This window comes from Oncorhynchus mykiss, chromosome 10 (genome assembly GCF_013265735.2).
Source record: "Oncorhynchus mykiss isolate Arlee chromosome 10, USDA_OmykA_1.1, whole genome shotgun sequence".
Lineage (NCBI taxonomy): Eukaryota > Metazoa > Chordata > Actinopteri > Salmoniformes > Salmonidae > Oncorhynchus > Oncorhynchus mykiss.
Genome location: NC_048574.1, coordinates 60,314,686 through 60,335,364, shown reverse-complemented (window position 1 = coordinate 60,335,364; position 20,679 = coordinate 60,314,686). Strand labels below are relative to the sequence as shown.

The window sequence follows — 20,679 nt, the reverse complement described above, 5'->3', positions numbered from 1 at the left end:
ATTCCAGAATTAGATGGAGCGTCCTATCGCAGAAGGTTTTGGACTTGGGGGTGAAGGGGACACTTTTGAAAGACAACAACGGTCAGACACAAGACGACTTCTACCTCAGTCTCCACAGCCAATGGCGTCTCTGACACTTGGGTGACCCTAAACCCCGGTCTTCAGGTCAGGCTCCTCCAAGTAAACCATGGTGGTTCAGCTATCCAGAGGAGGAAATCTGTAGGGGTCCTGAGTTTGACGATGCCAATGGGTAGATAGATGCCTGTTCAGATTTGAGGCTTCGACAACAGTCTACAGCTCTACACTAAAAAGGGTTATACTTGGGTGGTTATACATATATGAGACAGTTCAGAATTCATCTGGTTCATCTGAATATTATGTGTATAAATATAAATCTGATGGAAGCACGTTTCTTGGAGTGAAGGCTTGTTTCAATGCTGTATAAATACAGTGAGGAAAAAGCAGTCATTGAACCTTGAAAGGGAACAAATGATAACCAAAATAAATGAGATGAACTGAAATAGAATCACACATTTAGGTTAAATCACAAATCCATGATTCAACTTGTACATACAGTACTCTACTCTTTGCTCCTTTTTGCATTCGAGTCGATTCGATTCCAGCTCATCACAAAATCAACTCCAGCTTGCTCTTGCGACTTGGGTGTGCTGGTGCGTTGTGACAATTGCACTGTGTGAGTTTTTAACATTAATATGGTGGTGTAACTGTACGGAACCTAATCTGATCTGTGCAGTGTGTGTGTGTGTGCTTTGATTGAGGCGTAGGGCGGTGTAATCGTTTATAATGTAAAGGTTGATGAATGACGAAATATTGTAAGTATGCAGTCGTGTCGCAGGATGATGATGCCTTTAACTTGCACAGTAGACTTGCATTTCAACTGTCTTTACACTTTCGAGCTTGACGATATTTAACTTCCAAAAAGGGACGTTTATCCATCAGAACTCTCAACGGTTTTGTTATTGAGATCACTTGTTAAAGATGAGAAGCTGATTGGCAATCGATTTCATCCATCATTGCAAAACAATTGACTTGGGGAAAAAAAATGTATGTTATACACATGATATTTCTACAGTTGACTTTGATGTTTACCCAGACTTATTTTACTTAATTGCCCCTAAATAAAGTTGGATGAATAAAGTTGTATTGAATTAAATTAAATACTTGAAACACCGGCAGCAAAATAAAAGACACAAGGCACCCAAACTATTTTTTTATGAATAATTTATTGCCAGTAGGAAAGCGTGAGCTAGTGGCAGTATTCAATAAAAACCTTAACAAGACCATAGCACTGCTCACACCCACATAGACGTCTGAAAAAGACAAGTGTCTATGGATAACTTTGCACTATAAATATAATCGGGTCCCATTTTCGTGGTGGAAAAATAAAGGAGGTTCCAAAGTCGCCATTTACAAACAAACAAATAAAAAATAGAACAACACAAGAATATGCAGTCGCTCATCGAAAGACCCTTTTTGAAATGAGCAGGAGACGATCAACTTTCAACGGATACATGGTGTTTTTGGAAAAGCTGAGCTCTTCTCTTTTCCTTAAAAAAAAAAAAAGTTTGGTTTTTTATTTTTGTGAATGAAGGAACAGGCTGATAATGTAGCACACCATTTAACTTGTGTTTTTTTTTTGGGGGGGGGGGGGTAAATAAAAGCATAAAATATCTACAAAACCTAGTAAACCTTGAAATCAAAACTGTACATTTAAATTTACATCGAAAATGAACGAGGATTTGTATCAAAAATCAGTTTGCACGGTTTTACCTCTACAAATACAGATATCACCTTGTAGTGTGTGTTTTATCTATCATGATCGTTGTTGTCAATGGTTTTCTTTTTTCTTCGTAGTTGTACATCAATGTAGTTTTTCGTCAAGACATTTCTTGTGCATAATTGACATTTACTTAAAGCAATCGCACAGCCAACTCAAACACGGGTATTTTTCCAGTACTGCAGGAGTTGGACTGAGTAGATAGAGGAGGCTATGGGGTCCAGTGCTGTTAAATGATATCTCCTTGAAGACACCGCCACCCAGCCAAGCAGCCTTCAGAGTAAGACCAGTCCCAACAACCCCTGTTTACGTGAACAAATTCATTGCTCTGTGTGTGTATGTATAAGTGTGTACATGTGTCTGTGTCTGTGTCGCTTTGTGTTGTGTGTCGTTGTAGTGTGTACATACACAGGCAGAGGGGGTTAACATAAGGTAGAGATGGGGGGGGGGGGGGGGGGGGGGGGGGGTTCAGGCACTTTTGTTTGGATCCAGTGTCAGACTTCAGTGTGCTGTTGGGAGTCCAGTGCGGGGATGGCCAGCCGCTCAAAGTGTCCCTCGTCACCGCTCTCATAGTCGCTCAACATAACTTCTGACTCCTCGCAGCACGCCGACATGTCCGAGCAGGAGGCCGTGGACGTGTACAGGGACATGGACATGTTGTCCAGCGCCGGCGCCTCAAAGTCCCCCCGCCCGTACCCCATGGGGTAGCCGCCCCGGTAGCTGCTGGCGCCGCCCATGGTGGAGGCTGGGGTGGTGGTGGCGGCCGTGGAGCCGCCACAGCCCGGGCTACCCTCAGCGTCGCTGGGATAGTGGTGGTGTGGTAGGTACTGGTTAAGGCTATAGAGCTGGGGCAGTGGTGGGCGGTGGCGTACACCAGAGGACAAACTCGAACCCGGGCTGCCAGGAGGCGCCAGGTCCCTCCGGGGTGGTTCCAGGGTGTCGTAGCGGTCGCCATACTCGGGCAGCGGCGGCGGGGGCAGGTCCTCGTGGGCGAGGAAGTCCTCGGGAGGCGGCGGGAAGTCGCTCTCGATGTCGTAGCCGCCGGGGTAGTAGTCAGTATCGATGGCGTTCGGGTCACTGTACAGGGGGGTCGGGGACTCCACAACCTCATACTGGGGGAACTCCTGGATTCCAGGAAGTTGAACACTTGGCATCCAATCAGATGTGTCCCAGTGGTAGCCTGTTAGACAAGGATGCAAATAATTAGACACCACAGGTGCCACCACCCTAAGCCTCAATCATAGCACACACACTCGCACAGATCAGAATACGTACATTTACACAACAGCAGCGTGTTAATGCCCACACCATGCGATTGCCACGACACACCAACACATTAAGTTGGATTCGTAAAAAAAATATACGCAAAAATCAGAAAACGCACACACATTCTTTGCAAATACAAACTGGTACACACACACGTAGTATAAACAAATAATACCTTAAGATGTGGTACACTTGAAACAGACACTTTTTTTGTTGTTATTGCTTTTATGGAGTGGTTTGTGCGGAGATCATTTCAAAATGGGGGTGAATACGATTAGTGATTTTCAAAGCACTGTTGCAAACAGTTTCTTTAAAAAAAGGCTCCAGGTTTTTTTTAGTGTCAGACGTCAAAAAGGGATATGAATAACTTCATTCAACGTGGGACAGTTAGAGTTACTGGGAGAAGGGGGGACACAAAACACATTTTAGGGTCTACGTGAGGGATTTGAATTGAAGTACTGTGACAAAATTAGACAGTTTCCATGTTTAGTCGATAACTATCGATATGATATTGTTTCGACCAAACAGTGCTTAAACATTTCCAGTCTCATTTCCTCACAGCATCTCTGTCATGCATGGGATTGTTTTGTTGGTTGACAGTAAGTGGGGTGGGGGGGGGGACCACTGGGATTCAGGCAAACAAATGACAAAATAGTCACCTCTTGGGTTCTTGAGATCATGAGCCAAAAAAGACTCTTTAGATGAGGCAAGAAGGGAGAGGAGAGGGGGAGAAAAAGTCATTTTAAGAACCTGAGAGAGAGAAGCCCAGAACAAGAATGAAACATTAAGAAAAAAACATCTACTGCTCTGAGCGAAGATACAGGCTTACAATACAGACAACAGTCGTGCCATTTTCTTAAACAGTCAACCGAGGGGCGAGGGAAATGAGTGAAAATGAAACCTTTGCTGCTCGGTTAATTGGCCAATCGTGTGAGACATTTCAATTTTGAGATTCAAATTAGGCAGCGCGATTCAAATGGCAATAATTTGGATGACAATGAGATGAGGCATGTCATTGGATAAGGAAATGGCATCTCCGAGGCCTAACTCATCATCCTGACACCGAGGACAGAGAACAAAATTACCAGACCTGGATTTCAAAGAGTATTCAAAATCATTTAAAATACTTAAACTGTGCTTGATTGAGCATGCCTGTTGCAATGGAACCAATAGAAATGTGGTTTTTTTTTTAAAGTGCAAACACTCTAAGTACTTGAAAGATGTCAAATAGTATTCAAACCCAGGTCTGTAAACTACGGAACGCAACCACACAGAAACACCACAGATGGCTAACAAGTATTGATTGAGGTGATAATAGTTAAAAAGTACCTTCTCCTTCCACCGAGTCAATAACAGAGTTGACAAGGTGGATAACCGTCACTATGGAGGCTTGTGAAAGGTAAGGGAAAGGAGCAGATGAGGAAAGGTTTGACATTAGTACAAATGATTTGGAAAAAGAAACCAAACACAAAATGGAAGTGCACGTTTGCTGGGGAAACGTCAAATCAACGTTCAAGAAACGTTTCCCTACAAAAACGTTTATTTTCCCTGTGTCGCTCCGAAACGTATGGAGTTTTTGGGTTGGTGGGGGGGGTAGGACGAAGGGAAGACAGGAGGGTAAGACTGACTGCATGATATTGAAGGACGTCTACATTTAGATGTTTGTGGTTTTCAATGGTCACAACACGGAGGTGGAACGGGACACGGTGGAGAGGGAGTTTGGTCTTTGTGCAAGAGAACACACAGCAACAACATACAGGGGTGCCATTGACAGTATGGAAGGAAGGATCAGAGAAATTCTCAAGGATAAAAATGCCTTTCCAGCCCTAAAATAGCTAAGACTATATTTTGTCCAAATACAGTCAAAACTAAATAATACTTCACAAAGAAGTTGAAATATTTTCTATATAGATATACTATAAAGATATCTATGATAAATACATTAGATCAATGTATCAGAAATCCTGCAGGTTTTCACAGTGAGGTTAAGGGTAAGTACAGATGAAGGTTGTGGTGATTGATGGCAAACACATTCCCTACAACCCAACGTGAAATGAGGGCAGATATGGGAGAAGAACCATCATATGTACTGTACTTTATACCCTTGCTTAATGCTCTTCACTGTCTTCCTCAAACATGCATCCGTGGCTAGATTTTGTTTAAAAAGAAACACATGCAAAAAGAGAGACAAACAAAAAAGGGACATGCAAGTAAATAACTTAAAATCATGTTATGATGCTAATTTGCTAACTTCCTTGGCTAATGCTAATTTGCTAACGTCCTTGGCTAATGCTAATTTGCTGGCTAATGCTAATTTCCCCTCTTGCCACTTCAGCGGGGAAGCCTGTACAAGCAAGCCTGTTTTGCGACTAGGGTTGAGTAGAGTGCGAGAGAGAACAGAAAGAGAGAGTTTTTTTATGCCTTAGAGAATATAGCAAAAATGTTCTCTTTGATCGCTTCCTTCTGTACCGAGGTGATTGAGGACTTACACGCTGACCCCTAGTTAAAACCGTGTTCTGGGTCTGTGAACCGATTTGATCCAAATGGGAACTGAAGCCCCGCAGCAAAGAGGGAGAGAGAAAAAACACATGACCCCAGAGAGTCACCGTTGCAGCCAATCACGGCACGCAAAGAGAGATGATTAGCACGTAGCATGTATACAAGTCAACTACAGCCAAGGGGCCACTCTACAAAGAACTGCAGTCGTACAAGAACCAGACGACTGTTCCACAAGCATCCCCACGTGTGCTTTCCACTGCAAACATGCAAGAGACTGATGTAGCGCTTCAGAATTCAGAAACTATCCAACCAAATTAAAATGACATATTTAGATCTATATTAAGAACAAATATGGGTCGATAAGACCAAAGGAAAACTACATTTTAATATATACGTTAAGTACAAATATGGGTGTGTAAGACGACCAAACTTCCTTGGTTCACTTCGGGGGTAAATAAATCTAGTCAATGTATTAGGACATTTATTCCTAAACTGGCAAGGTTGACCATTTCTGTTCAGATACATACCGTTATCGTCACAGGACTCGGACTGGAAGGAGCTGAGGGACTGGACCTCAGACATACTGCCCCTGGTGTTGTAGTGACAGGCACTGTCCTCCACTGGCTTCTTGGTCAAACAGTGATCCAAGTCTACTACCTTAGCTGGAGTACAGAAGCACATGCACACAGACAAACAAAGATGTAAATTGGTGAAGTAGTATTTCCGGAAGAGACTACACGCAGGGATTTGCTACATTTTTGGTTTTTGTACTTTGGTTTTAGGTTTGGACACTAGGGTTGGGAGATAATGACTAAATAGATCATTCCAGACTGTAAATACGATGTCCTTATTTATAATACAGTCACATTCTCATTAAATAATCTGAGTATGGCGAAAAAATGAGGCTTCGTTAATTCATTTAGACCTGTTGATACAGCCTAACTGATCAAACTGCACAGTTTTGATTTGTAAAGTTCAAAAATAGTATCGTCTTGCATATTACGATATACCGTCTGGCTCTTCACGATTTATCGTCAATGTCAAATATCACGATAGTTGATTTAATAATATATATCGGCCCACCCCTATCGGACACCCCATGAATGATGCGAAGGTAATTCCACCAACGAGCCTAAAAAAATCTAGAGCAGGGAATCTACAAATATGAATCAACAATAAAGATATGGACTGAAGTAAAGGAGCTTTACCGTCATATTCGTAGTCCCAGCTGGGCTTCTGAATGGAGTCGCTGTCTGAGACCGAGTTGGAGGGCGGCGGCGGAGGCAGGTTGGGCGCCACGCTGCACACGGCCACCGTCTTGCGGTGTCCGTGCATCGTGTCCGGGTTGAACGTGCTGAACTCAGGGTGCTCGGGGATGGCCGAGCCCTCGAACGAGTTGCGGTCCAGGTTGTTGCGTGAGTCGCTGGGGATGCTGGGTGTGTACGAGCTGGGCCGAACAGGCACCTGCGGCGGAATGTCCGAGTAAATGTTCTTACAAAGCTTCGCGTCAAAGTAGGGTCGCTGGAGGAAGGAGTGCGGCGCTCCTAAGCCTCCCGGGCTGTGCTTGTCGTCGTCAGACTTGGACTTTCTTCGGCACGCCCTCTTGCGGATGACCACGAAGAGGACGACCAGGAGGAAAATGGAGGCCACAAAGACGACAATACCGATGACTTCTTCAAGACCAATGTTCCAGGAGGTGGAGACAAACTCGTTGCGGACCTCGGAGCGGAGTTCGCATAGCCGCCCGATGTTGCCCAGGGAGCAGTTGCAGGAGTACGAGCCGTAGGTGTTCTGGCATTGGCCGCCGTTGGCGCACGGGTTCTTCAGGCACTCGTCCACATCACTGAGGCACCTGCACCGCGACAAAGGACGGGGAGGATTAGAAGAGAGTAGCACATTAACAGTAAAATATAGTAGTTTGGAAAATCTACTACTGGAAAAACGGTAGCTTTGAGAAGTAAGACGGCAAATCTTTGCGCACACATACCTGTCACCCTGGAATCCCTGTTCACACTCACACACAGGACCATCCAGACTGTCAATGCACTTCCCACTGTTTTTACAGGGGTTGTCTGTGCAGTATGGCCCCACCTGGCACCTGTAGTGGAAAATAAATATTCAATACAGCAGCCTAGACCAAAGAGTAATGACAAATAACAGTAACAGTCACTGATCCGATGCTTAATCCTAATATCTTAAATACTAAGAATCCAAAACATACGTCCTTTTATAGAGAATTATCTACAGTTGAAGTCGAAAGTTTACATACACCTTAGCCAACTACATTTAAACTCAGCTTTTCACAATTCCTGACATTTAATCCTTGTAAAAATGCCCCGTCTTCAGTGAGTTAGAATCACCAGTTGATTTTAAGAATGTGAGATGTCAGAATAATAGTAGAGAGAAAGATTTATTTCAGCTTTAATTTCTTTCATCACAGTGGGCCAGAAGTTTACATACACTCAATTAGTATTTGGTAGCATTGCCTTCAAATTGTTTAAGTTGGGTCAAATGTTTTGGGTAGCCTTCCACAAGCTTCCCATAAGCTTCCCACAATAATTGGGTGAATTGTGGCTCATTCCTCCTGACAGAGCTGGTGTAACTGAGTCAGGTTTGTAGGCCTCTTTGCTCAAAACACGCTTTTTCAGTTCTGCCAACACATTTTCTATGGGATTGAGGTCAGGGCTTTCTGATGGCCACTCCAATACCTTGACTTTGATGTCCTTAAGCCATTTTGCCACAACTTTGGAAGTATGCTTGGGGTCATTGTCCATTTGGAAGACCCCTTTGCAACCAAGCTTTAACTTCCTGACTGATGTCTTGAGATGTTGCTTCAATATATCCACATAATTATCTTTGCTCATGGTGCCATCTATTTTGTGAAGTGCACCAGAACCTCCTGCAGCAAAGCACCCCCACAACATGATACTACTACCCCCATGCTTCACGGTTGGGATGTGTTCTTCGGCTTGCAAGCCTCCCCCTTTTTCCTCCAAACATAACGATGGTCTGTTCTATTTTTGTTTCATCAGACCAGAGGACATCTCTCCTAAAAGTACCATCTTTGTCCCCATGTGTAGATGCAAACCGTAGTCTGTCTTTTTTTGGAGCAGCGGCTTCTTCCTTGCTGAGCGGCCTTTTCAGTATAGGACTTGTTTTACTGTGGATATAGATACTGTTGTACCTGTTTCCTCCAGAATCTTCACAAGGTCCTTTGCTGTTGTTCTGGGACAGATTAGCACATTTCGCACCAAAGTACGTTAATATCTAGGAGACAGAACGCGTCTCCTTCCTGAGCAGTATGACGGCTGCGTGGTCCCATGGTGTTTACACTTGCGTACTATTGTTTGTACAAATGAACGTGGTACCTTCAGGCATTTGGAAATTGCTCCCAACGATTAACCAGACTTGTGGGGGTCTACATTTTGTTTCTGAAGTCTTGGCTGATTTCTTTTGATTCTCCCATGATGTCAAGCAAGTTTGAAGTTTGAGTTTGAAGGTAGACCTTGAAATACATCCACAGGTACACCTCCAATTGACTCAAAAGCAATGACATACTTTTCTGGAATTTTCCAAACTGTTTAAAGGCACAGTCAACTTAGTGTATGTAAACTTCTGGCCCACTGGAATTGTGATACAGTGAATTAATCTGTCTGTAAACAATTGTTGGAAAAATTACTGTAGATGTCCTAACCAAATTTGTGGAGTGGTTGAAAAACGGGTTTTAATGATTCCAACCTAAGTGTATGTAAACGTCTGACTTCAATAGTATATGTTCGCATGTGATTTCAGCGCTGCGGAAATGCTCAATGCCGTTTCCTACAGATCAACTCCTCCGGTTTTCATCAACATGAGCTCAGGATCGATGTTCATTTCAGAGTGAGCTAACAGAGAGCTAACGTTTAACACTTGATGGAGAATACCGACCACTGGACATGAGCAAAAAACTATTATGGATAGATGGATTTGGGAACGCAGTTAAGCCGAGATCGTTTCCTCTACAACAAAAACAGAATATATATATTTTTTAAAGATTTGATCCAAACATTGAAATTGGTAAGAGGGCATCATTTTATTTTATACCACGTTTATAACAAGTAATACATCATTATATCTGTCAGCTTTAACCAGCACTATTTTAGCAAAAGTTTGGAAAAATGTCTCGTCTGAGCTCCCGAATCTATAATTCAACTTTAACCCTTAAACAGTCACGATGGAAATAAAAGTATCATATCTTTGACTGAGATCCATACCGTTGTCCTGAGTACTGCCCTCTGCACTGGCAGTAGAGGTCGTCGCCACGTGGAACGCAGGTTCCCCCGTACAGGCAGGGGTTGGAGGCACATGGGCTGATACCAATCTCACAGTGAGTACCCATGAACGAAGCCTTGCACTTACAGAAGTAACCTGGGGAAATAGCAGAGAAGGCATAAGAAAAAATGTAGGGCATTTATATTGTAGTTCTAAGGTCATTTCTTGATGTCTGTGTTCACAGGGCTCCTGGGGAGAAATATAATTGGTCTTTGTGTTGATTAGAATAGAGGCGCTGGACAGACTGAGGGATACAGATTGTGGGTTAAACGGTTTTGGCTTGAGGACTGAAGATTACAGCTGTATACTTTAACTTTGGGTTTCAGAAACACACATTTGGATGATAAAGTAATTATTATCTTTAAATAATCCAATGTTGAGGATTATAAGCAGGCTAGGTTGAGGAGCATAACTAAGCGACTTGAATAAACACAACACCAGTACCTCCGTTGGCCAGTGAGGAGCAGCTGCCCCCGTTGGTGCAGGGGTTGCTGGAGCAGCCCTCGGCGGCGGGCGCCAGCACGCACCCGGGCGCCACGTCCACCACGTCCTCCAGCACGGCGTGGGCACCACGCGCCTTGGTGTTGAGCGGCAATTCTTGGCCGTTGAGCACGATGGCTTCCACGCAGCCTCGGAGCCCATTGGTGACGGGCAAGCTGCGACCGTGGCGCCCAGCGGTGGAGGAGGTGTGCTGGCGCACGTGCCCGCCGAAGTAGACGCTGTTGTCCAGGTTGAGCGTGCGCAGAGTACCGGGCGCTGTGCCTGAGGCGGCGTGCACGCGGTCCAGGACTAGTTTGGCGTAGTTTCCATCCACCTCAAGGGTGACCGTGTGCCAGTCGCCGTCGTTGACCTGGGTGCTGTGTACAGAGACGATTCCCGGCCCGCTTCCGCAGTCAAACTTGTACTGCAGGCGGCCATTCACAATCTGACACACAGAGACAGAGACAGACAGACAGAGACAGAGAGACAGAGAGAGACAGACAGAGACAGAGAGACAGACAGAGACAGACAGAGAGACAAAGAGACAGAGAGAGAGAGACAGAGACACAGAGAGAGAGAGAGACAGAGAGAGAGACAGAGAGAGAGAGAGACACAGAGAGAGAGAGACAGAGACAGAGACACAGAGAGAGAGAGAGAGAGAGAGAGAGAGAGAGAGAGAGAGAGAGAGACAGAGACAGAGACAGAGACAGAGGGAGACAGAGAGACAGAGAGACAGAGAGAGAGAGAGAGAAAGGAGAGTTAGGCCCCGTCCAGATTGAACAGTTAGTCTCTACCCACCATAGTAACTTCTGTAGATCTAACCAGACTGGATAAATATAAGCAATATGGCTAAATGTTCACCTAGCCACGGTGGGGCAACCATAATTAAGCAATAAGCGCACGAGGGGGTGTGGTATATGACGCATAATGTGAACGTTAAATTGGAAGTTCCACAAAGAGCACAATCTGGTACCATTGACTACTGTACAGTCTACACGCACAGATATTTAACACTATATTACTACTACTAGTATCTAGTCTAGAGGTGCGGTATTTCTACAGTCGACCGGGGCCGCTCCGGCAGGGCAGAAATTTGACACACTGACTTGTTGGAATGGTGGCATCCTATGACGGTGCCACGTTGAAAGTGACTGCCAATGTTTGTCTGCGGAGATTGCACGGCGGTGTGCTCGATTTCATACACCAGCAACGGGTATGACTGAAACAGCCGAATCCACTCATTTGAAGGGCTGTCCACATACTTTTGCACCAATAGCGCATCTCACAGTATGACATTATGTCTTGTGATATTCAGGCTAACTCCCTTGGAGCCCCAGGCCTGTGTCCCAAATGGCACCCTATTCCCTGTATAAGTGCACTACTTTTCACCAGAGCTCAAAAAAGTAGTGCACTATATAGGGAATAGCTGATCCTCTGGCAACCAGACAGTACCACAGAGAGGAATGTGTGAGAAAGTGCTTTCCGCTTCCCTCCCAGCATTCCCTTCAAATAGCACGGCTGCGTGTTGTTTTAAATGCAGCCCACCACCGCATTCCCAGAGCCCTTTCACGTGAGGATGAAAAATGCCCGACTAAGACCAACAGCACACAGCGGGGTGGCCCCCGAGGGCAGGTCCTGGCAGCTAGCGCTTATCAGGCCGTTTCCTACACAGGATAACATGGGCTAATACGAGGATTGGGCATGAGACTGGGAGCTGGAGCAGCAGACTCAGAATAAATAGGACAGTACCCACAGCACAGACAAGAAAGGGGTTTGTTTACAGCGATTTCATGCCCAAGCCGGGGGGGGGGGGGGGGGGGGGGGACTATGGTGGACTTGAAATGGTGTGGGAAGGAGATCTTTTATCATCTGTAGCTAGAATCTGGCGCCTTTCTCGCATGGACACGACGCACACGGTGTTTGACCTTTGACCCACCTCCAGGATGCTGTAGTCGGTGCCCTTGGCGTACATGACGGTGGCGTGGCTGGAGAAGGTCCTCAGCCTAAGGGACAGCTTCATCTCCTCCTTATTCTCATTCTCCATCAAACGGTACTTCACATAGCCCGTCCCGCTGAACGTCAGGGACTGGCCGTCTGAGAGGGTGGAGGGGAGGGATAAAGAGAGGTAAGGAAAAGTATGCGGGGGAGAGAGATCAGAGACCAGAGACCAAACAAACAGTAGGTTCAGAGAGAGGGAGAGAGAGAGAGAGGGAGAGAGAGAGAGATAGAGGGAGATAGGGAAAGAGAGCGAGGGAAAGAGAGAGAGTCAGACAATATGAGAGGTGAGTCTGGTCTTACCGGAGCACTTGCCCTGCTTGCCACCATCTGGACACACACAGCTATATCTGGCCTCCTTCCGGTCTGCCACACACTCCATGCCCTCTGGACAGGGGCTGGCATCACACAGCTTGTTCACCGTGGGGCATTTGCCACCTGGAACAACAACGCGAGCCAAGATGAAGTCAGGATGGCATGGGGTCAGGGGTGTGGTGGTTTAGGTGTGTCTGTGTGTGATGGGGCAGGAGGGGTAAAGGTGTGTGTTTTGTGTGTGTCTGTTTATATGCATCTATGCCTATGTGTATGTGTGTTTGTGAGTGATGGAGCAGGAGGAGTAAAGGTGTGTGTGTTTTGCGTGTGTGTGTGTGTGTGTGTCTGTTTATGCGCAGCTATGCCTATGTGTGTGTGTGTGTCTCCGTGTGTGTGTGTTTAGGCCCATGTACGTCTCTGTGTGTGTGTGTGTGTGTGTGTGTGTGTGTGTGTGTGTCAGTACCTTCACATTGACAGATAGCCGTGCGCTGGTGTCGCGGGGTGACGAAGCTGAGACGGGCCGTGCTATAGGTGGACATGGTCGCCCTGTCCAGGCTGATGACCTCGTCGCAGAAGCGCAGCGGGCAGTCCACGCCGGCGCACAGTTTCTTGACCACGCGCACGATGCGCACGCCCGTCATTTCCTCGATGACCGCCGCAGACGAGTTGAGCTTGCGGAAGACCACCTGGAGGAGCAATGGGACAGACGTTAAAAAGACTGAACGATCCGACTTGAAGTCCTTCCACGGACATGTTCATTTCAATGTAACACAGTGCGGCGAACTCAGGGGTAGCTCTTGCCGGGACTCTAATTCGGAACCAGCAACCGTCGACCCGACCTTTTAGCCATTCCACCAAGAGATCTACTGAAGTAGCTAGATGTTATTTTGATGTGCACCGCCTAATGATCGCATTTTTGATTATTCTTCATGTTGAATTCTAGAGTTTTGATTCTATTTCACAACTGTAAATACATTCCGTCATTTTCCGCAGTTGCCTGTCTTCTTTTCTTACTTTTATGTTTGTAGAAGAAAGACAGCCATTTTAAAAAGCTATTCATACATAGTTTGCCATATTATATGTTAGGAGAAAGCTAATATCACTATCATCATGATTACAAGCAATATATTGCCTTATATTATTAGATATGTTATTATTAATCCGTATTATAACCTCATTGGCTCGTGAAACAAAGTCACTATCGTTGCTACATATTGATAAAGTGCTGTTCTAGAATCAGTTTTGCCTTTCAGATCGCTATTAACAGGACTGATCTGGACAGGGGGAGGAGCTGATCCTAGATCAGCACTCCTACTCTGAGACGATTTTTTTGTGATCATTTTTTGTGACCACTATCGTGGTCATGGTTCTTACCTCCTGTGGCTGGTAGGGACTCCCAGACTTCTCCAGAGCCAGTAGAACATCCAGGTCTCCTGTCCCCTGCTCCGAGGGCTGCAGACTAACCAGCTGCACCTCGCTGCGTCTCACCCCCGCTATGTTCCTCAGCGCCCGCTGGAACGTACGCCAGTAGTCGCCGACGAACTCCTCGGGGGCGATGGCGGCGAAGCGCACGGCGATGGAGTTGTCCAGCGCCTGGCGGGTCGCCTGGCGCACGTGCACGTTCACGTCGGCCGTCGCCGAAAAGCGGCCGTCGGTGACGGTGACGTTGAGCGGGTAGTGGCCCACGTCGAGCGGGCGCCGGGCGATGACTTTGCCGTCCGCGGCGGAGACGGCGAACAGAGCGTCTTCGCCGTTATCCGAGGATGATGAAGGTGCGAGACGGTACGTTAGCGTGTCGTAAATGTCCTGGTCGGTGGCGTGGATTTTGCCGAGCACGCCGCCGGGGTACTCCTCGCCGGCGACAGAAATGTAGATGTCCAGCGGGAAGACGGCGGGCGGGTAGACACTCTCGTCGATGACCCGGATGCTGATGTAGGCCGTGGAGAGGAGCTGGGGCTTGCCGCTGTCAGCCACCTGGAGGAGGGAGAAAAGGGAGAGGGATGAGTCACACTCTGCGTCTGTTGCAAAAGAGAGAGACCCAAATTGTGCGGTGACCCAACTAAAAGCTTTCATGTGATTCTCAGAAACTCAGACTAGGACTTAGGCCCGGTCAGAAAATGTCTCCGAAACCGAAGACACAACTCACCCATTTTACCGTTTCCATTCATTCGAGTCAACGAACGCATCATTTCTAACAACGGATGAGCCCAAATAACTGCCACCATTTTGGCAATAACGTTAACGCAGCCTGACCCAACTCTCACTCCGCAATCCCCACATCGCCCACACACGGGCAACAGCATAACTACACTAGACCGAGGATTGACCATCACTTCTCCAGCCGCACGGCAGTGTGCTTGTTTATTAGACGACATCATAGCCACATCGTTAACTTATCTTCCAAGGGAGCTTGGGAGAATGTCCAGATGACATACAGAGTACAGCAAAAACCCCAAGACAAAACAAAAGTGCTCCATATCTCTTTGCCATTTAAATCGCTGTGTGGCTGTACGCAGCTCCACTTTCCCACGCTAGAGGGAGCTTACGCTCTTCCATTCTCCTGGGGCTGAATCTGCTCGTCCACCGACACCCAGGTCCAAAAGGACTGCCTGCAGAACGGCTGAAGGGCCCACGTGCTCAGACGAATAAACACCCGACCTGAATTTGAAAGGGCGTTTACGCGTCCAGAGGCGTCGCGGCATTTCGAGTCTGTCCCAAAAATGACATCGCCAAACCCCACAGGACAAAAACGGAATCCCGAGTGTTCAGGAGGATTGTCAAACGTTAAAGAGAGAAATACACCATGTAGAACAAATAGAATTGTCCATCAGACAGAGTAGGGGGAAAACGTCTCGGCTCTATTCCATCTATTTCTATCTGCAGCGTTCCGAACATCAGTCAGAGTCGAGGAATCGCACTTCTTTCTCATCCGCCTACTCCTTTTCTCCTCGGGGAGAGAGAGAGGGCAGTAGTTCACCGACTGGCAACACGCGAGCTGGCTGCAGAGCTCTCCACTACGCCTCTCATGTGAGACATTCTGCCTTGCACTCTCATTCAATCGGTGCGAGAGAGGGCAGTGGGATTTTTTTTTAAAGGCATGGTGATTATTTCGATTTGACGCTATAGAGCTTGTCATCATTATGATGTCTCTAAGAGAGGTTTATCACAGTGGGCAGCTGCAGAGGAGACTGTTTTCCACAGAGTGAGAGAGAAGGGCGAGAAAGAGAGGTAAGTATAAGTATTATGGAGGAGTAGAGGGGGTGGAGAGAGAAAGAGAGCAAGAAAGAAATAAAGAGAGAGAGAGATACACAGAGAGAAAGAGAGAGAGAGAGTGACAGAGAGATACACAGAGAGAAAGAGAGAGAGAGAGTGACAGAGAAATACAGAGAGAGAGAGAGAGAGAGAGAGAGAGAGAGAGAGAGAGAGAGAGAGAGAGAGAGAGAGAGAGAGTGAAAGAGAGAGAGAGTGACAGAGAGAGAGAGGGAGAGAGAGAGAGAGAGAGAGAGTGAGAAAGAGAGAGAGAGAGAGAGAGAGAGAGAAAGAGAGAGAAAGAGAGAGAAAGAGAGTGAAAGAGAGAGAGTGAGAGTGAAAGAGAGAGAGAGAGCGTGAAAGAGAGAGAGACAGTAAGCGGGAAAGAAAGAGAAAGAGAAGGAAACAGTAACAGAAGGAGAGAAACAGAAGGACACAGTAATAGAAGGGGAGAAAGAGAAGGAAACAGTAACAGAAGGAGAGAAACAGAAGGAAACAGTAACAGAAGGAGAGAAACAGAAGGACACAGTAATAGAAGGGGAGAAAGAGAAGGAAACAGTAACAGAAGGAGAGAAACAGAAGGAAACAGTAACAGAAGGAGAGAAAGAGAAGGAAACAGTAATAGAAGGGGAGAAAGAGAAGGAAACAGTAATAGAAGGGGAGAAAGAGAAGGAAACAGTAACAGAAGGAGAGAAACAGAAGGAAACAGTAATAGAAGGAGAGAAACAGAAGGACACAGTAATAGAAGGGGAGAAAGAGAAGGAAACAGTAACAGAAGGAGAGAAACAGAAGGAAACAGTAACAGAAGGAGAGAAAGAGAAGGAAACAGTAATAGAAGGGGAGAAAGAGAAGGAAACAGTAATAGAAGGGGAGAAAGAGAAGGAAACAGTAACAGAAGGGACACAGTAATAGAAGGGGAGAAAGAGAAGGAAACAGTAATAGAAGGGGAGAAAGAGAAGGAAACAGTAACAGAAGGAGAGAAAGAGAAGGAAACAGTAACAGAAGGAGGGACACAGTAATAGAAGGGGAGAAAGAGAAGGAAACAGTAACAGAAGGAGAGAAACAGAAGGAAACAGTAACAGAAGGAGAGAAACAGAAGGACACAGTAATAGAAGGAGAGAAAGAGAAGGAAACAGTAACAGAAGGAGAGAAACAGAAGGAAACAGTAACAGAAGGAGAGAAACAGAAGGACACAGTAATAGAAGGAGAGAAAGAGAAGGAAACAGTAATAGAAGGAGAGAAAGAGAAGGAAACAGTAACAGAAGGAGAGAAACAGAAGGAAACAGTAACAGAAGGAGGGACACAGTAATAGAAGGGGAGAAAGAGAAGGAAACAGTAATAGAAGGAGAGAAAGAGAAGGAAACAGTAACAGAAGGAGAGAAACAGAAGGAAACAGTAACAGAAGGAGAGAAACAGAAGGAAACAGTAATAGAAGGAGAGAAAGAGAAGGAAACAGTAACAGAAGGAGAGAAAGAGAAGGAAACAGTAATAGAAGGAGAGAAACAGAAGGAAACAGTAACAGAAGGAGAGAAACAGAAGGAAACAGTAATAGAAGGAGAGAAAGAGAAGGAAACAGTAACAGAAGGAGAGAAAGAGAAGGAAACAGTAATAGAAGGAGAGAAACAGAAGGACACAGTAATAGAAGGAGAGAAAGAGAAGGAAACAGTAATAGAAGGAGAGAAAGAGAAGGAAACAGTAACAGAAGGAGAGAAACAGAAGGAAACAGTAACAGAAGGAGAGAAACAGAAGGAAACAGTAATAGAAGGAGAGAAAGAGAAGGAAACAGTAACAGAAGGAGAGAAAGAGAAGGAAACAGTAATAGAAGGAGAGAAACAGAAGGAAACAGTAACAGAAGGAGAGAAACAGAAGGACACAGTAATAGAAGGAGAGAAAGAGAAGGAAACAGTAATAGAAGGAGAGAAAGTGTCCAACCAACACCATGCCTCGTCTCTCCATACGCTCCCACAGTACCTGGACATTCAGCAGGTAATTCTCCTTGGTTTTCCTCTTCAGCTCTTCCACCACCAACAGCGCCCCCTGTTGGTTCACCTCGAACACACCGCCCTCATTTCCGTCGATGATGGCGAAGACAAACGGCGGCCCGTTGTGCGTGGCGTCCCGGTCAGTCACAATGAGCTGGACAACCGTGGTCCCCATTGGACGATTCTCCTGCGGGAAAAGGAAGTGGTTGAGACTTACAATTCAGGAGGTACTGTAGGCAGTAACGAATGCTTGCTACGTTTTAAGGTGTGTGAGAGAGCTGGAGAGGGGATTTTATGTGGGAATCAATCTTGTGAAGCAATCTATTTCTTCCTCGAAGGCTAAGCGATGTGTGTGCACAGATACCAAATCCCTGTATCAGATTTTAGAGTTTCTCCGAAATGACGTTTCTGGTTTTCACTGTCGGCTCCTCAAAAGTAAAGACAGAGATACCTGACGGTGCATCAACTATCCTTATTTGCCCAATCTCTCCCTCCACTCGTCTCTCCCTTCCTCCCTGATACAAAACAAAAATTGTAGCTTTCCTCCTTATTAACGCTCATCTTTCGAATCCTTACACCTTCAGTCATCTCACCCCGTCTTTCTTCACTTCCACCCCTCATCCCTCCCTCCCTCTATCCTCTCTTCTCACCAGCTCTTCTCTCCATCTTCACCAGCACCTTTCCCTCTACACCACCTTCACTACCCTCCTCCCTCCCTCCCGCTCTCCTCACCTGGATGACGAGGCTGTAGTTGGCAGGGGAGAAGAGGGGCGGGTTGTCGTTGACGTCAGACACGTCGATGTTGACCGTGGCGCTGCTGGAGCGGGCCGGAACGCCGTTGTCCGACGCCAGCACCGTCAGGGTGTATCCCGATGTCTGACGGGGGAGGGAGGGAAGAGGGGAGGGGGCGAGAGAGAGAGAGAGAGAATAAAAACTTCACTCTGTACTGCTTTTGAAAGCGATACTGCAAAGCTGACTGGTAAACTGTATCTGCTATTAATTTAGATTGCCGTGTACAGTGCAATTAAGGTGTCACTGAAGACAAAATTAGATGTCCACACACACATACACACACAAATATTTAGACACACACACATCAATGAATATGTGAAGTAGCTTATATACATTGAGTGTGAACTTCACAGACATTTCACAGATATGCATTTGAATGTATTTCCATCAATGCCCATCCATTATAGAGATGAATGTTTCACCATACCGTCTCTCTGTCTAGCTGGCGTGCCACTTTGACCTCTCCCCTGATTGGGTCAATGGTGAAGGGACTGCCCTGGTTCCCCTCCACGATGGAGTAACGCACGTGGTTACAGGCTGGCCCGTCTGCGTCCTCCGCCATCACCTACGACCCGGGAGAACGGGAGAGAGGAAGAGTCACGGCCAGCCGCCGAGGACGACCCACGCACAGGGCGTAGACTTACACACACACACACACACACACACCTGCGCTGACACGAGACCGCGGGACACAGATGTTCACACACACAAACCTGGGCTGTATAGAGAACGGATCCCAGGGGAAATCAGAGGGACGGAGAGGATTCCCATGTGTGTGTGACACGGGGCAAGTTTAGAAATCCCATTTTTTAACACGGATCATTTCCATTCGGGTTGATTAGACACAGTTGATAAATGGACACGGGGGGGGGGATGTATAGAAAAAAGGGAGCGAGAAAGGGACGGCTCAGTGAGTCACCCGCCGTTAACTCATCAGTGTGTGTGTGTGTGTGTCTGCTACAGTCAGGTGAACAAGAAGAGAGGAGGACCTCATTTTACTCTGCTACACCAGAAGTTGAGAGAGAGAGAGAGATACAGAGAGATAGAGATAGAGAGAGAGACAGAGAGAGAGACAGAGAGAGAGACAGAGAGAGAGAGAGAGACAGAGAGAGAGACAGAGAGAGAGACAGAGAGAGAGACAGAGAGAGAGACAGAGAGAGAGACAGAGAGAGAGACAGAGAGAGAGACAGAGAGAGAGACAGAGAGAGAGACAGAGAGAGAGACAGAGAGAGAGACAGAGAGAGAGACAGAGAGAGAGACAGAGAGAGACAGAGAGAGAGACAGAGAGAGAGATGATGAGGTGGAAACTGAGCTGCACTTCCTAACCTCCTGTCCAATGTATGACCATTTAGAGACACATCATTCCCTTAGATTACACAGATCCACAACGAATTCGAAAACAAACCCATTTTTGATAAACTGCCATATCTACAAGGTGAAATTCCACAGTGTGCCATCACAACAGCAAGATTTGTGACCTGTTGCCACAAGAAAAGGGCAACCAATGAAAAACAAACACCATTGTAAATACAACCCATATTTATGCTTGTTTATTTTCCCTTGTGTACCCTTAACCATTTGTACATCGTTGCAACACTGTATATATATGTAATATGACATTTGTAATGTCTTTATTGTTTTGAAACTTCTGTATGTGTAATGTTTACTGTTTTTATTGTTTATTTCACTTTTGTATATTATCTACCTCACTTGCTTTGGCAATGTTAACACGTTTCCCATGCCAATAAAGCTCCTTGAATTGAATTGAAAGAGACAGAGAGATACAGAGAGAGAGAGAGAGAGAGAGAGGCGAGTGAGAGAGAGATACAGAGAGAGAGAGGCGAGTGAGAGAGAGAGAGAGATACAGAGAGAGGCGAGAGAGAGAGAGAGATACAGAGAGATACAGAGAGAGGCGAGTGAGAGAGAGAGATACAGAGAGAGAGATACAGAGAGAGAGAGAGATACAGAGAGAGAGAGGAACTGAAAGACTAGGGG

The 20,679-nt window shown here is 46.1% G+C and overlaps 1 protein-coding gene across 8 annotated transcripts in view; it reads right to left on the bottom strand.

Moving 5' to 3' along the window:
- Positions 1-1,225: 1,225 nt before the first annotated feature.
- LOC110534409 (protocadherin Fat 1) overlaps positions 1,226-20,679 on the bottom strand; it is a 97,975-nt gene continuing 78,521 nt past the window's right edge. For 3 of the 8 annotated variants that reach the window (XM_036933522.1, XM_036933521.1, XM_036933524.1), the window contains 15 exons: positions 19,112-19,249; positions 18,625-18,768; positions 17,882-18,079; positions 14,036-14,635; positions 13,125-13,347; positions 12,653-12,787; positions 12,291-12,448; positions 10,319-10,799; positions 9,817-9,970; positions 7,551-7,661; positions 6,772-7,415; positions 6,091-6,225; positions 4,394-4,453; positions 3,724-3,759; positions 1,226-2,978 (listed from right to left, as the gene is read on the bottom strand). In XM_036933522.1, coding sequence (XP_036789417.1) covers positions 2,293-2,978; positions 3,724-3,759; positions 4,394-4,453; positions 6,091-6,225; positions 6,772-7,415; positions 7,551-7,661; positions 9,817-9,970; positions 10,319-10,799; positions 12,291-12,448; positions 12,653-12,787; positions 13,125-13,347; positions 14,036-14,635; positions 17,882-18,079; positions 18,625-18,768; positions 19,112-19,249 — 3,903 coding nt within the window. In that variant the 3' untranslated portion in view covers positions 1,226-2,292. The other 5 variants (XM_036933525.1, XM_036933526.1, XR_005034193.1 and 2 more) reach the window with 4 other exon arrangements.